General features: G+C 38.7%; 1 protein-coding gene across 1 annotated transcript in view; it reads left to right on the forward strand.

Annotated features, from left to right (window-relative positions):
• The window catches only part of LOC103275265 (HEAT repeat-containing protein 5A), a 72,200-nt gene that overhangs the window by 16,836 nt on the left and 37,779 nt on the right, over positions 1–17,585 (forward strand). Inside the window, exons 6-10 of the mRNA XM_008072670.2 lie at positions 1,969–2,129; positions 3,944–4,199; positions 5,305–5,460; positions 7,459–7,709; positions 13,087–13,198. Of these exons, the coding sequence (XP_008070861.2) occupies positions 1,969–2,129; positions 3,944–4,199; positions 5,305–5,460; positions 7,459–7,709; positions 13,087–13,198 (936 nt within the window). The remainder of the gene's footprint in view (positions 1–1,968; positions 2,130–3,943; positions 4,200–5,304; positions 5,461–7,458; positions 7,710–13,086; positions 13,199–17,585) is intronic.

Raw genomic sequence — 17,585 nt, forward strand, 5'->3', positions numbered from 1 at the left:
CACTGCACTCCAGTCTGGGCAACAGAGTGAGACTCCAACTCAAAAAAAAAAGACATCACTAGATAATAGGAATTTTTCAGCTTCATTGTACTCTTACGGGACCAACTTCATGTATGTGGTCATTCGTTGAATGAAGCATCCTTATTTGGCACATGAGTGTATAAGGAAGTTTATTGTACTGTTCTCACAACTTTTTTGTAATCTTGAGTTTTTTCTAATTAAAAGTTTAAAAATACATATGTGTGTATATCCATACTCTATCCAGTCCACTTCACCGCATCCATCTTGATCCAAGTCACCAACATCTATTGCTTGAATTTAAAAATCACTCCTAATGGGTTTCCCTACTTTTCTGTCTTTCTCCCAGCTCTGCAGTGTATTCTCAAAACAGCAGCAACATGACAAATTATATCACTTCTCTGCTCAAGGTCCTCCAGTGGCATCTCATTTCAATCGCATCCTTGTCCTAATGATCTACAAGGTCCTAGGTCTTCAGTTCTCTCCCCGTCCTTGCACTCTGATCTTTCACCTGCAGACCCCCTTCACTGCTCCATCCACACTGCTCTGCTTGAACTCACTGGGCATCATGTCAAGGCCTTTTTACCGTAGCTGTTTCCTCTACCTAGAACACTTTCTCTGGATATCCTCATGACTAATTTCCTCACTACAGTCAAACTGTGTTTAAATGTTATGCTTTTCATTGAATTTTATCCCAATGATCCCTTTAAAAATCATAAACAATACTTTCCTCACCCCAGTGTTCCTGATCTCATTTATTCCGCTCTATTTTCTGCATGGTTTTTAATCCCTGTTTAATGTATTGCATAGTTAGTTGTTTACTACATTTATTGTTTGTCTCTTCTTAGAATTTATAATGCACAAGGCATGGATTTTGTAGTATTCAATAATGTTTCTTTCCCAAATGCCAATATAGATTATCATTTGTCTCAAGTGGTTTTCTTTTCTTTTAGATAGGCAGTAGATTTTTTTTGTTTGTAACTTACCAAAGTTTGTTTCTTGACTGCTGCATGATTTGCATCTGTAACAAGGGTAGAACTTCTGACCATTAATTTTCAGGAGAAAAACGAAAGGGAGAAATTGATTCTTTTTTTTTTTTTTGAGTTGGAGTCTCACTCTGTTGCCCAGACTGAAGTGCAGTGGCAGCTCCCGGATACTGCAACCTCGACCTGCTGGGCTCCAGCGATCCTTCCACCTTAGCCTTCCGAGTAGCTGGAATTACAGGCATGTGCTACCACACCCGGCTGATTTTTTTGATTTATTTTAGAGATGAGGTCTCGCCAAGTGCCCAAGCGGGTCTCGAACCTGCAGTCTCAGGCAATCCACTCACCTCAGCCTCCCAAAACGCAGGATTACAGGCTGAGCCACCGAGCACAGCAGATTTTCTTTTTTTATTAATAGTGGATAATTATTCCAAAGATATTCATCTTTGATTTCTTCAAAGACAGAGGGAAAAAGTTGTATTGCCAGTGGAAAATTTTTAAAAATAGGATATAATTGCTTTATATAAATTTCATTAAGAGTTGTAGAACATTTGGAAAAATAAAATTATGATTTTGGCTTTTTTAGCATTTCAAAAGAATTTTCAAAGCATTGTACAGCATTTTAGTTTATGGAGAACTAGAGCAGTCTTATTTATATTTTCCCTTGTTTTAAAAGACTTGGCCTTTTAACTTCTTTAAGGAAAGGGAGCAGTAGAGTATAATCTTAAAATGGCGTAGACTTTAAGATATCCCTGACATTGTACTTCAGGGTGCCTTCTGATTTGACCTCTAAACACTTGTGTGTCCTTTTTGTGCATTAATGTGTAGATGGTACTGAAATTTTGCATTTTGTTTGAATTTTTATTCTTGTTTCTTTTAACATGCTGACTTTTTGCACATCAAGAACATGCATTAAAATTTAGCCTATAAAATATGAATCATGGTTTTATTTTGTTCTTTGTCATAGCAGCTTCACGTCAAAGCATTCGCAGAGTATCTCTGGAGGAAGTTCTGGAATTACTAGGAACAGGGTTTCTACGTGGGAGTTCAGGATTTCTTCGAGCCAGTGGAGATATGCTGAAAGGAACCAGTTCAGTCAGTAGGGATGTTCGAGTTGGAGTTACTCAGGTTGGAATCACAATTTAATATCTCAATCTGATTCTGACTGGTCTATTATGAAAATTTTAGTATCTGTCTCCTCAGAAGTGATAGTATGTAAGGTCACCACTTACACGCTCATACTTATAAATAGAAATAAATGATGAAACCAAAATATTTTTCAAAAACTAGTTTACAAGGAAGAAAATCTATTGCTCACAAGATGCTTTCCAAGTTCCTAATAATGAAAGTTTTTTATTTCCTTTGAAACACTTTTTTTTTTGTTTCTAGCCTTTGTGCTTTCATGTGTCTTGTGGGTTCACATGTTTTTCCATTGTGTTTATGTATGCTCATACAGTTCAAATGTAAGCTATTAGGTCCATATCATTTAGCATGGGTGAAATAATCATTGTGTATGGTTTTAATTCTTCTTTTTTTTTTTTTTTTTTTGAGTTGGAGTCTCACTCTGTCACCCAGACTGGAGTGCTGTGGCCACTTCTGGCCACCGCAGCCTCGACCTGCTAGGCTCCGGCGATCCTTCCGCCTCAGCCTTCCAAGTAGCCGGAATTACAGGCATGCGCTACCACGCCCGACTGATTTTTTGATTTATTATAGAGATGAGGTCTCGCTGCCCAGGCGGGTCTCGAACCCGCGGGCTCAGGCAATCCACTCACCTCAGCCTCCTAAAGGCGCGGGATTACAGGCTGAGCCACCGAGCCCGGCTGGTTTTAATTCTTAAAGATCTTTAATTTACTTCAATGCTTAACTTTTCAGTCCTCAAAAAAAAGAATCTTAAAAGGTAAACTCTTGGAAATGATGTCTTACAATAAAACAACCCAGAAGTCTCTACATTCTTTTCTTGAATATTTTTTTCTTTTCTTTTTTTTTTTTTGAGTTGGAGTCTCACTCTATCACCTAGACTGGAGTGCAGTGGCCACTCCCGGCCACCACAGCCTCGACCTGCTAGACTCTGGCGATCCTTCTGCCTCAGCCTTCCAAGTAGCTGGAACTACAGGCACGCACTACCACACCTGGCTAATGTTTGATTTATTGTAGAGATGAGTCTCGCCAAGTTGCCCAGGCAGGTTTCGAACCCACGGGCTCAGGCAGTCCACTCACCTCGGCCTCCCAAAGTGCTGGGATTACAGGCTGAGCCACCGAGCCCAGCCGGATATTTTTTTTCTAAATGCCTTAATGGTTCAAAATAAACTTATATTTTTTAAAAATATCCTCTTTGTTTTATACTGTATGTAGTCTTCATGAAAATGTGAACTTCCCAGTGTAATTATAATTAAACTGTGCTTTTAAGGAACAAAATATATAAGAAAACTACTTGTCTTTATATGTCTAGAGTAAGAAAAACCATTAATATTCGTGAAAATAAAAAGCAGTACTTTCATCATTGTAAATTTTCAGGTTTCTAGAACTAAATTTCCTTAGAATTATATTGTTGGAGCATAGTTAGATACTTATAAAGTTTTTTTATGTTTAAATTAGGTCTTCTTGTTGAGAATGTTAAATTGCTTGAAATCTTTGTTTAGTGATGCCACAGACACGTTTTACATATTCACTGGCTATGCTGACTATTCTAAAACTTTGCACAATCTGACCAAAATAAAACTGAGGCAATATAAATGAAGTCTTAGTTGAAAGATTATGCACTTCAGTTTTAACTTTAAAAAACAAAAAAATGATGCTACGTTTATATTCTTCAAGTGGCTATAAATCAGGAAAGAATATAATTTACAGGGAATTAAAAAATTGGTAAATTCTACATATTTTGTGGAAAATAATATAGAATTGGATTTATTTAATTTTGAAGATAAAACTCTTTTCTTTTCTAGGCTTACGTGGTATTTGTTTCAACACTAGGAGGAGGATGGCTAGAGAAAAATTTTGCTGCTTTTCTTTCTCATATCCTAAACCTTGTGTCACAGTCACACCCTAAAGCCACCCAAACTCAGATTGATGCTGTTTGCTGTCGTCGTTGTATTTCATTTATTCTTCGGGCTACTATAGGAAGCCTTCTTGGAGAAAAGGCTCAAATTGCTGCTGTAAAAGACATTTGCCAGGCCATCTGGAAGCTAAAGAAAGTTATGGGTATGGATCTGCCAAGACTCTTTTTTTTTTTTGATTTGGAGTCTTACTCTGTCGCCCAGACTGGAGTGCAGTGGCCACTCCCGGCCACCGCAACCTCGCCTGCTGGGCTCAGGTGATCTTTCCGCCTCAGCCTTCCAAGTAGCTGGAACTACAGGCGTGTGCTACCACACCCAGCTAATTTTTTTTTATTTATTGTAGAGATGAGGTCTCACCAAGTTGCCCAGGCGGGTCTCGAACCCGCAGGCTCAGGCAATCCACTCACCTCAGCCTCCCCAAGCAGGGGATTACAGGCTGAGCCACCGAACCCGGCTAAGACTCTCTTTTATCAGTGCTAAAGGAATTGTCTCTTTGGAAAAAAGACTGATACATTTCTTTTTTTTTTTTTTGAGTTGGAGTCTCACTCCTTCACTCAGGCTGGAATGTAGTGGCACCCTCAAAGCCAGAGCAGCCTCAACCTTCTGGGCTCCGGCAGTCCTTCCGCCTCAGCCTTCCAAGTAGCTGGAACCACAGGCATGTGCCACCACACCCGACTAATTTTTTTTAATTTTTATTGTAGAGATGAGGTCTCACCAAGTTGCCCAGGCTGGTCTCGAACCCCTGGAATCAGGCAGTCTTCACCTCAGCCTCCCAAAGTGCTGGGATTACAGGCTTGAACCACTGCGCCTGGCTATACATTTCTATATTAATATAGAAATTTTGAAGGCTGATGATAATAGTTCCTCAGAATTCACATTGTACTTCCTATAGAAGTTAAGATAAATGATTTTTGAAGCAGTCTGTCTCAGTGTCTACTCTGCTTATCGTGAGTATCAGTAATGTTGGAATATTTTTTCATTTCCCGTGAGTTCTCCCTTACGGTGCTACTTGCTAAAAAAGTAGCAAGGGATCTCTGATTGGGTTGCTTGAACTAAATTGACTATAGTAGTTCAGTTCTTTCTCTATTGATACAAGTCCCCATTTAAACATTTTAGTTATTACCTCAAGCATTTCGTATAGATCAAGTGTCTGTACTAATTTTTGCCTTGATGTTTTTCTGTTCCTAACACCCTGTACAATATATTTTAATACAGTAGTGATGCATAGCTAATTTTTGTGTTTCTATTAGATGCTGTAATAAGTGATGGTAATTTGGAAACCCGACTTAGTTCCACAGATGTAGCAGCTAGCCAGCATATGCTTGTATGTGCTCTGCAAGAACTTGGAAATCTCATACACAGTCTTGGTACCACAGCTGCACCTTTGCTACAGGACTCTAGTGCAGGTATATCTGTTATTGTTGACTCATCTGAAGACGTTGTTTTTACTATATACTCAATAACTTTTTCCAAGGAAAGAAACCTTCTTATATATCTCACTTATTATAAATTTCATTATAGATTTATTAGAGTTGTTTTATGAAAAATTTGTAATCAGAATTATCAAAAATATGTATATATTTGGGTTTTATTTTTGTTTTTGCTTTTGTAATGAAAGATTATTCTCTTAAGTCTCCCTTTGTTCCCCTTTCTGGAGATACATAACATGGAAAAACTTACCAAGAAGTGAACCTGGGTTCTAATCTCTCATCTACAGTGAAAGCATTACTATCTGTATGAGACATGTAATTCGGTTCCTCAAAGGTCTTTTTATTTTGTTTTGTTTTGTTTTTGTTTTTTGAGTTCAAGTCTCACTTTTGTTGCCCAGGCTGGAGTAGAGTGGCACCCTCACGGCCACCACCGCCTGGATCTGCTGGGCTTGGCGATTCTTCCACCTCAGCCTTCCATGTAGCTGGAACTACTACAGGTGTACATTACCACGCCAGGCTAATTTTTTTATTTATTTTAGAGATGAGGTCTTGCCAAGTTGCCCAGGCTGGTCTTGAACCCCTGGGCTCAGGAAATCCCCTAGCCTCTGCCTCTCAAAGTGCTAGGATTACAGGCTTGAGCCGCCGCACCTGGCCCTCAAAAGTCTTTTTAAACAGTCTTTATTTTCTTGCTGTCTTTGAAAATTATTTACGTAATCACTGTGTAACAACTGTATTAACATATTAACATATAATTCACATATAATGAAGTTCACTCTCACATAGTATACAATTTAGTGGTTTTGATATATTCAAAGAATTGTACAACCACTACCACTGTCTAATTCCATTGTTTTTTATTACCTCAAGAAGAAGTTCATTAGCCATCATTTCCATTTTCCTTCCCAGTCTCTGACAACCACTAATCTACTACTAATCTTTCTAGATTTACTATTCTAGACATTTCAAGTAAATGAAATTATACAGTATGTAGTCTCTAGTGACTGTCTTCTTTTTTTGATCACTTTTTATGGCTTTTGTCCTTTGTGATACTGCTGGCTGAGAAACTTTATTTGTGTTTGTAAGCTATTTAAATCTGGGATACTTATTTAAGTAAGCTTCAATGATATGCAACGTACATGTTTTGCTGAAGATGTGTGTTGTATTATAAAAATGTAGACGTTTTTCTTGCTGGTAGTGATAGTCCACTGACTTTGAAGTGGATTAGTAGCCCACTGAAGACCCAGCAAAGCCTTGATTTTCACATTTTGTTCTCATAAGAGCAACATGGTGGATATAAGCATACTAGTTATATAGATGAAATGTACTAGAAGGGATTAAAAAAGGAGAGTGTAGGCTGGGCTCAGTGGCTCAGCCTGTAATCCCAGCACTTTGGGAAGCCGAGGCTAATGAATTCCCTGAACCCACGGGTTCGAGACCACCCAGGCAACTTGACGACACCTCACCTCTACAATAACTCAAAAATTAGCCGGGCATGGTATTGCGTGCCTGTAGGTCAGGCTACTTGGAAGACTGAGGCGGAAGGATCACCTGAGCCCAGCAGATTGAGGCTGCAGTGGCCAGAGCTTGCCACTGTACTCTAGTCTGGGCAACAGAGTGAGACTCCAACTCAAAAAAAAAAAAAAAAAAAAAGAATGTGGCAAGGTATGACATTTGTTATTTATTGTTAATTTAAAATTTCTAATACCAATTTAGTAATAATTTCAAGATAAAGTTGGAAGAATATTGGCTTCTTGGGAAATAAAATTTTTCATGTGTACTGACTTAATTTAAGCCAGTTTTCATGAGATATATTAGAATTCTTAGATTAAAAAACTATATATCAATGTTTTTCTAATTTGGCTTTCAATAAAAATAATCTATATCCATGTAGTTATTTATTCTTTTGACTATTATATGCTTAAGTGAGGTTTGTCTGTGTACTAAAATCATCGTTTATTTATTCTATCTTTCCAGGCCTTCTTGACAGTGTCATTTCAGTTATTTCTCATCCTAGCATTTGTGTACGACTAGCGGCGGCTTGGTGTTTACACTGCATTGCTGTGGCATTACCTTCGTACTTAACACCTCTCTTAGATCGTTGCCTTGAACGGCTTACTGTACTTAAGTCTTCACCTGACGCAGTGACTGGATTTAGTTTTGCTGTGGCCGCTTTGTTGGGAGCAGTAAAACATTGTCCTTTAGGAATTCCTCATGGAAAAGGCAAGGTAGTGATTTTATTCTCTGTATGTGACAATGATGATTCAAGTTTCTCCTAAAACGTCATAGTCTTTTTGTATATCACCCAGTCAAAGCCGTATAGGACAGATTTTTGAGTAATCAACTGTTCTACTCCCACAGACTTCAGAGTTAAATGTTATTAACATTAACATAATTGCTGTGAAAAATGAAAGGATGGTTTAAAATGTTTGTCCACACTGAAGGAGCGCTTTTTGTTCAGAATATCTCCATGTAAAAACAAAATTTGTTTCTGAAAACTTTATTTTGCTGTATATCTAGCCCTGCCATATATCAAATGATTCCTCCCTCAGCCTCGGACTACAGCCATACCCCACCATACCAGACTAATTTAACTAATTAATTTTTTTGTTGTACAAATGGGGTCTTGCTATGTTGCCCAGGCTGATCTCAAACTCCTGGGCCCAAAGTGATCCTCCTGGCTCGGCCACAGAAAGTGCTGGGATTCAGGCATAAGCCACTGCACCCAGCCATGAGTACATTTAAAATTCTATTGTAAAGGATAAATAGAGCTGCAAAAGAAATCTTAAATTTTATTTAATGATTTTAGTTAGTGATATTATTGGTGGTATTACTTTGAAATTAGTTTACATATCATAAAATGAAATAGACAAATAATTGTTAATGTTCTTAGGAACCAAGTTTTTTTTGTTGTTTTTTTTTTGAGCCAGTATCTCTCTGTCACCCAGGTTGGAGTGCAGTGGTGCAGTCGGTTTCACTGTACCTAGTACACCTGGCTGATTATTTGCTTTTTGTATAGGTGAGATCCTGCTATGTTGCTTAGGCTGATCTCGAACTCCTGGCCTCAAGCAGTCCTCCCACCTCAGCCATCAAAAGTGGCATGAGCCACTGTGCCTGGCCAGAATTTTTTTTCTTTTTTAATAGCTAGTAATTGTAAGTTATCAGAGAATATTGTTTTACAGTGAAAGTCTTTATATCCTGCACCTTACACACGTAAATATATTTGAAAAATCATTTTTATTTCTTTTTTATTGTTACTCCTATGTCATTATTGAGTTTTATACTATATCCTTTACAGTTTATGCTCTTCGAAAGATCCTTCCATAACTTAAACAATTTCAAAAATATTTTGAGTATTGCCAGTGTGGCTGAAATAAAGTAGTTGATAACTTTGGGAGGTGACATTACTTATTTAATTTTTTTTTTAAAGAGACAGGATCTCAGTGTGTCGTCTAAGCTAGAGTACTGGCATGATCATAGTTCACAGCAGCCTCGAGCTCCTGCTTCAACCTCCCTGATAGTTAATTTTATTATTTTAGTTATATTCTGAGCTAACACATCACATCACATCTTGCTAAGCAAAAAATTGTCATAGCATGCATTTAATTAAATCTGTCCTCAGGTCTCGTTAATTCAAACAAGGTTTCCATCCCCATATTATATTTGAAATTTCTTTCTGAGAGAATATTCATTTGTCTTGATTTGACTAGAATGGTTTGTTTTGACCTCACGCTTTTTGAGTACTGTCTATTGACTGAATGGGCTATATGTGGTCCTAAATTAATGTTAAAGTTGGTTGAGTGTTTTAAAATACATTAGCCTTCCTCTTTAGAAAACGTAGATACTTGCTGCTTTTCCAGAGGTAACGAATGTTTTCTCAGACCTACTATACTCCCTATCCTTTGTATTATATAACAATATATCATCCATAAATGTGAAATGTTTAGTTTTTCCTCTCTCTTGTTTTATAACACTGCCTATTTCCTAGACTTTAAAATATAACATTTTAAGGAATCCCATTCTTCACTGTGAGACTATTTTGACTATTCTTTTTTTTTTTGAGTCAGAGTCTCACCCAGGCTGGAGTGCACTGACATACTCACAGCCACCGCAGCCTTGACCTACTGGGCTCAGGCAATCCTTCTGCCTCAGCCTTCCAAGTAGCTGGACTCACAGGCAGTGCCACCACACCTGACTAATTTTTTGAATTATTGTAGAGACAAGGTCCCGCCATGTTTCTCAGTCTGGTCTCGAACTCCTGAGCTCAGGTAATCCTCTTGCCTCCACCTCCCAAATTGCTGGAATTACAGACTTGAGCCACCATGCCTGGCTTATTTTGTCTTTTCTTAACCACTGTGGTTTACTGCCTCTCAAAAGACTATTATCAGCTACTGTGGTCTGAAAGTGGCATGTAGAATTTTTTTAAATTTAATTTTTTTATTTTAAAGATGTTGGGTATAATTCAGGGTTAGGTATACCGGCATTGATTATGCAGGTACCCTTGAGGATGAGGTGTGCCCCTCCCTTCCCTAGCAGTTTCATTCAACTGCCAATCCCACCCCCTCTCCCTTGGTAGTTTCCCACTACTGTCAATGCCTTATTATTATGTACTATGATATTTGATAATTATGTATTATGATATTGTATTATGACATTTGTTCAAGGTCCACTTACGAGTGAGAACTTACAGTACTCTGTCCTTTGTTTCTGTGATAGATCACTGAGTATGATTGACTCTAAATCCATCCAAGTTGCTGTGAAGTCCATATGTTTGTCCTTTATGTCTGCATAATATTCCACTGTGTATATGTACCACATTTTTTTTAATCCAGTCCAGCTTCAATGGGCAGCTTGGTTGGTTCCATGTTTTTGCTATTGTGACTAGAGCTGCAACAAACATAGGTGTGCAGGTATCTTTTTTGGAGAATGATTTGAGTTCCTCCGGGTATATTCCCAATAGGGGAATTGCTGCTGGGTCATATGGAAGGTCAATTTTTAGTTCTTTCAGAAATTACCACACTGTCTTCCAAAGAGGTTGCATTAGTTTGCATTCCCACCAGCAGTGTAGAAGTGTTCCTTTTTCTTCCTCGCCAGCATCTGTTGTTGTTTGTTCTATTAATGATGGCCATTTTTACTGGGGTTAGGTGGTATCTCAAGATAGCCCACTTGTCTATCTTACTTTTTATGGTATGGGTTCTTAGGGTTCTCATCAGTAATTGGTTACCAGTTCCAATTTCCATAAGGGTATATATCCTGCGTTTTCTAAGATTCTTATAGTATGAGGTTTTACATTTAAGTCTTTGATCCATTTAGAGTTAATTTTTGTGTAAGATGATAGGTAGGGGTCCTGTTTCAATCTTCTGCATGTGATCAGCTTGTTTTCCCAGCACCATTTACTGAATAGGTTCTCCTCTCCCCAGTGGTTGTTGGAGGCTTTGTCAAAGATGAGTTGGTTGAGAAATTGAGACTTTGCTTCCAGAATCTCTATCCTGTTCCATTGGTCTCTGTGCCTGTTCTTGTACCAATACCAGGCTGATTTGATTAATGTTGTCTTATAGTAAAGTTTGAAGTTTGGATGTGTGATACCTCCTGCTTTGTTTCTTTTGTTAAGGATTGTTTTGGCTATTCATGGTCATTTATGTTTCCATATGAATTTCTGTATTGTCCTTTCCAGGTCTGAGAAGAATGATGTTGATAACTTAATGGGTATTGTATTGAATCTATAGATTGCCTTTGGTAGGGTGGACATTTTATTTATTTTTTATTTTTATTTTATTTATTTTTTTTGAGTTGGAGTCTCACTCTGTCGCCCAGACTGAAGTGCAGTGGCCGCTCCTAGCCATTGCAGCCTCGACCTGCTGGGCTCCGGCGATCCTTCCACCTCAGCCTTCCAAGTAGCCGGAATTACAGGCATGCGCAACCACACCCGGCTGATTTTTTTATTTATTGTAGAGATGCGGTCTTGCCACCCAGGCGGGTCTCGAACCTGTGGGCTCAGGCAATCCACTCACCTCAGCCTCCCAAAGCACGGGATTACAAGCTGAGCCACTGAGCCTGGCTAGGATGGACATTTTAACAATGTTGATTCTTCCTACCATGAGCATGGAATATTTTTCCAATTGTTTGTATCTTCTTGGATTTCTTTGAGCAGTGTTTTGTAGTTCTCATTGTAAAGGTCTTTCACTTCTCTGGTTAGGAAGATACCGAGATATTTCATTTTTTTGTGTGGCTCTTGTGAATGGGATTGTGCTTTTAATTTCGGTCTATGCCTGCTTGTTGTTGGTGTATAGTAATGCAACTGTCTTTTTTGCACATTTATTTTGTACCCTGAGATTTTTGAAAGTCTTTTATCAGTGCAAGTAGGTTTTTGACAGATTTTCTTGGATTTTCAAGGTATAGAATCATATCATCTGCAAAGAGGGATAACTTGACTTCCTCTTTTCCTATTTGGATACCCCTGATTTCCTTCTCTTGTCTAATTGCCCGAGCTGGGACTTCCAACACAATGTTGAACAGAGGGGTGTGAGTGGGCAGCCTTGTCTTGTTCCAGTTTTCAGGGGAAATGTTTCTAGTTTCTGTCCATTTAGCACTGTGTTAGCTGTGGGTTTATCATAGATGGCACTTACTAGTTTTATAGTTCCTTCTATACGTAGGTGTTTGAGGGTTTTTATCAAGAAGCAATGCTGGATTTTATCATAAGCTTTTTCTGTGTCTAATGAGATAATCATGTGGTTCTTGTTTTTACATCTGTTGATGTATTTAATTACTTTTATGGTCTTGCAAATGTCAAACCAGCCCTGCATTCCGGGAATGAAGCCTACTTGGTCATGGTGGATGATTTTTGAGATGTGCTTTTGAATCTGATTTGCTAGAATCTTGTTGAGGCTTTTTGCATCCATGTTCATAAGGGATATTGACCTGTAGTTCTCTTTTTTTATTGGATCTGTTCCCGGTTTGGGTACCAGTGTGATGTTAGTTTCGTAAAATGATTTGGGGTGAATTACATTTTTCTCAATTGTCTGGAATACTTTCAATAGGATTGGTATCTGCTACTCCTTGTACATTTTGTAGAATTTTGCTGGAAAGCCATCTGGTCCAGAACTTTTTTTTATAGGTAGTTTTCATATGACAGAGTCAATTTTCTGGGTTGTTATTGGCCTATTTAGTGTCTCAGTGTCTTCTTGTTTCAACCTGGGGAGGTTGTATAATGTCAGAAAGTCCTCCATTTCAGCCATGTAGAATTTTTAAAAGAGAGACTCCTTTGATGACACTTTTTAAAATTTAAAGACACAGGTGCTTAAAATGAAGAGTAAATTCAGATTCTACAAAGCTCTACTTGAACAGTTTTACAATGTTGTCACATATGTTGTACAAAGTATTTAGGATTTGCTAAGTGATGGTATATTATACCAGTATTTAACTTTGAAGACTTAATTTGTTATAGTTTCCTGTATGACAGTCTTATTATGTAGACTACATTAGTGACAATTCTTCATCACTTCGATTTATTTTATATACGAATTAATTTTTTCAAGAGATTATTGCTGTCATTTGCTGATAATTTATAAACGGATTTTTTAACCTTGTTCTTCTTATTCCAAATAGATTATTATGACATTAGCAGAGGATTTGCTGTGTTCTGCAGCTCAAAACAGTCGCCTTTCAGCTCAGCGCACACAAGCTGGATGGTTGCTGATTGCTGCTCTGATGACATTAGGTAACAACCTTGTGGAAGGTTTATGTAACTTGAAATACTTTGAAGTCGGGCTCGTTGGCTCAGCCTGTAATCCCATGCTTTGGGAGGCTGAGGTGAGTGAATTGCCTGAGCCCGCGGGTTCAAGACCCGCCTGGGCAACTTGGCGAGACCTCATCTCTACAATAATCAAAAAACTAGCCGGGCGCAGTAGCGTGTGCCTGTAGTTCCAGCTCCTTGGAAGGCTGAGGCGGAAGGATCGCTGAAGCCCAGCAGGTCAAGGCTGCGGCGGCCGGGAGCGGCCACTGCACTCCAGTCTGGGTGACAGAGTGAGACTCCAACTCAAAAAAAAAAAAAAAGAAATACTTTGTGTGTTCTGAGTGATAGGATTCTTATATGTGATTTGATGACACTAACTTCTACTATATACCAGAATTTAAATAGCCACACATTTTTCTTCTAGTCGTCACCTTAAGAAGCCATTTACTTTCTTTATTGCTTAAAAAATTTACAGATCTCCTTTGAATTTTCTTCAGTTTATAAGCCTCAAGTAGGATAAGCCAATTTAGTTATCTTTCAGGATTAACTCTGAATAGCTGTGGGTTTTCCAATACTCATTTTTATCTAGCTACAGAAAAAAAATTGCATCTACAGTATAAGTATAGAAAGAGAAAATACTATAGCCTATTAATACAGTTCTATATTTTTTTTTGAGGAGTGGTAATAGCCAATAAGTTTGCTACATTGAAGGGGATAGGCTGTTTTTATCAAAAATCAGTAACTATTTATGTCCTTGGTTTTCAAGGTATAGGATCATATCACTGTGTCACCCAGGCTAGAGTGCAGTGGCACGCCCACAGCCATGGCAGCCTTGACCTGCTGGGCTTCGTTAATCCTTCCACCTCAGCCTTCCAAGTAGCTGGAACTACAAGCATGTGCCACCACACCCAGCTACTTTTTTGATTTATTGTAGATACGAAGTCTCACCATGCTGCCCAGGATGGTGTCCTGTTTCTTTGAAACCTAATTTTCTTACTTTATCACAGCTATATTTTGTTTTAAATTTCTGTTTTCATATACATTATTGCTAGGATATAAAACAACTAGTGAGATTTGACCAATAAATCATTTTGAGACCTATGAAGTAATTTGACCTAAGAGGAGCTTAAATTAAAATAAATAGTTTTAAATGATAAACTATTTTAAGTAATGTTCTTAAGATGATTAAAGAGATCCATTGCACTAGGTTAGGTTTAGCTTCAAAGGGCTAAGTCTGGTTTGCCACCAACATTTATTATGCAACCTTTAAGGTAAGAATTTTTTTTTTTTTGAGTTGGAGTCTCACTCCATTACCCAGGATGGAGTGTGGTGGCATACTCACGGTCACCACAGTCTCAACCTGCTGGGCTCAGGCAATCATTCAGCCTCAGCCTTCCAAGTAGCTGGAACTACAGGCATGCACCACCACACCTGGCTAATTTTTAAAAATTTATTATAGAGACAAGGTTTCACCAAGTTGCCCAGGCTGGTCTCAAACTCTTGGACTCAGGCAATCCTCTTGCCTCCCCCATCCAAAGTGCTGGGATTATAGGCATGAACCCCTGTGCCCGGCTGTATTTTTTTTTTTTTTTTGAGTTGGAGTCTCACTCTGTCGCCCAGACTGGAGTGCAGTGGCCACTCCTGGCCACTGCAGCCTCTACCTGCTGGGCTCCAGCGATCCTTCCGCCACAGCCTTCCAAGTAACCGGAATTACAGGCATGCGCTACCACGCCCGGCTGATTTTTTGATTTATTGTAGAGATGAGGTCTCGCTGCCCAGGCGGGTCTCGAACCCGTGGGCTCAGGCAGGCAATCCACTTACCTCAACCTCCCAAAGGCGCAGGACTACAGGCTGAGCCACTGAGCCCGGCCTGTATTTTTTTAATGGTTGTAAAAAGAAGGATATTTTGTGATACATGAGAATTATATGAAAGTCAAATTTTAGTGTCCATCGTTTTATTTGAGTACAGCCATACTTCATTGTTTGCAAATTATCTGTGACCTGCAGGTGCTGCGGTGACAGAGTTGAGTAATTATAACAGAGTATGGCTCTCAAAATCTAAAATATTTATGGTCTGCCTCTTTACAGAAAATGTTATCCCCTAGCATAGATCATCATTTCACAGTGTGCTGGGAATAATGTAGTCAAACTTTGATTTGCATTTTGCTGCGTGTTTCATGCCTGCCGTATTGGTGTTCTTGGTGAATTAAAGGGGAAACAAACTATTTAATAAATGCTATTTTGACAAGGTAATTACATTAGAGGAAGACACCAAGAGGTCCTTTCTCCTTTAAAAAAGAGATCAGTGCATCATGTTGTATATCCATAATCAATATGCAAAAAGGGATTAAAAATTTTAATTAATATTTTAATTACTATGTTTTCTTAGGTTTTCTTCTTTTTCTTATGCATTATTCTTTCCCTTATTTATCAATTTTTAGAATGTGTTAGGATCATAGCAGCTTTCAAAGAGCATCACTGAGGTTTTTGTTGTTAGGTATTGTTATAAACTCATGGAATTTTATATGTTTTAATCAGTTGATTCTCAATTTGATTCTCAAATTGTCTCATCTTTCATCACTGGGAGCCCCTTCTAATTAGTCCACATGTCTTTTTAACATGAACCTAGTATTCTTTGATAATGTGTTTGTTTTTGGGCATGCAAGATGCCCCAGGTTTTATATTATATGTTCCTGCCATAGGCTTGCCTCAGCCATCTCTCCAAGGAGCCTTCTTTTGTGGGAAATAGTTTTCAAACAAAAACCATCAAGTGCTTCTTCCATTTTTGCCTTGCATTTTTAATACCTCCTCTGTATTTTTATCATTCCCTTCACCATTTAGAATTTTCTTCATTATGTTACTCTGAACTAATATAAGCACAAATAAATCACATTCATTCCATTTCTTACTCATGAACTACAACACTTTTAAACTGTTTTGCTGCACTTCCCAGTGTATCGATGTCATATGAAACAACTGTAGTTCATCTACAGGTATCTCCATATCCTGTATATCTGTGAATGGCTCATAATGTGTGTGTGTGTGTGTGTGTGTTGTTTTTGTTAGGTACAATATTATTCTTAGGCAAGAAAAATTTATTCTTGTTTATATTTTTAACTTTGGAATTACTGTAAACTCATTTTTAGTTTAGCTCATATATGTCCCTAAATGATAGTCTCTTAATACCTCTCTAGGAGAAAGATGTTACACTGTTCACTGTTGAATTAGTGAGTTATCTTAAGGCAAATGGCAAATATTTATGAAATGCTTCTCAATTATGGACATGCTTGTATCTGTACACTTACTTCATTTTTTTGGTGTAGCTAAATTTTGCTTTCAGAAGTATCTGTATTCCCACAGCCCATTATATGAGTGTCAGTTGCACACTCATTCACTCACTCACACACAAGCTTCTTTTTTTTTTTGAGTTGAAGTCTCACTCTGTCGCCCAGACTGGAGTGCAGTGGCCGCTCCCGGCCACCGCAGCCTCGACCTGCTGGGCTCTGGCCATCCTTTCGCTCAGCCTTCCAAGTAGCTGGAACTACAGGCGCGTGCTACCATGCCCGGCTAATTTTTTGATTTATTGTAGAGATGAGTTCTCGCCAAGTTGCCTAGACAGGTATCGAACCCATGGGCTCAGGCAATCCACTCACCTCGGCCTCCCAGGAGGCCGAGATGAGTGGATTGCCTGAGCCCGTGGGTTTGAGAGCCACCGAGCCTGGCCACACACAAGCTTCTTACAGTCACTTATTATTTTTTTTTATTTTTTATTTTTTTTTGAGTCAGAGTCTCACTCTGTCACCCAGGCTGGAGTGCAGTGGCACGTTCATGGCCACTGCAGCCTTGACATGCTGGACTCAGAAGATCCTTCCACCTCAGCCTTCCAAGTAGCTGGAACCACAGGCATGTGCCACCACACCTGGCCAATTTTGTAAAATTTATTGTAGAGATGAGGTCTCGCCAAGTTGCCCAGGCTGGTCCCAAACCCATGGGCTCAGGCAGTCCTCTCAACTTGGCCTCCCAAAGTGCTGGAATTATAGGTGTGAGCTACTGCATCCGGCTCAGTCACTTATTCTTAATGACCTCATTCATATTTCTTTTATTCCAATTCTTGTTATTTTTTAGTACTACTTCATCAGGAAAATGACAAGCAACAAGTGTTGAATTTGTTTTGCTGTAGAGATTAGCATTGTGCCACTTTCTAAGAAGCAAGTCAGGAAAAAAGAGAAATTAATTATTTTTAAACTTCTAAACTGCATGCATTAAAAAAAAGTTTGGAGCCGGGCTCGGTGGCTCAGCCTGTAATCCTGCACTTTGGGAGGCTGAGGTGAGTGAATTGCCTGAACCTGCGGGTTCGAGACCTGCCTGGGCA

The sequence above is a fragment of the Carlito syrichta genome, unplaced genomic scaffold, assembly GCF_000164805.1.
Source record: "Carlito syrichta isolate Samal-C Ts95f unplaced genomic scaffold, Tarsius_syrichta-2.0.1 Scaffold315394, whole genome shotgun sequence".
Classification (NCBI taxonomy): domain Eukaryota; kingdom Metazoa; phylum Chordata; class Mammalia; order Primates; family Tarsiidae; genus Carlito; species Carlito syrichta.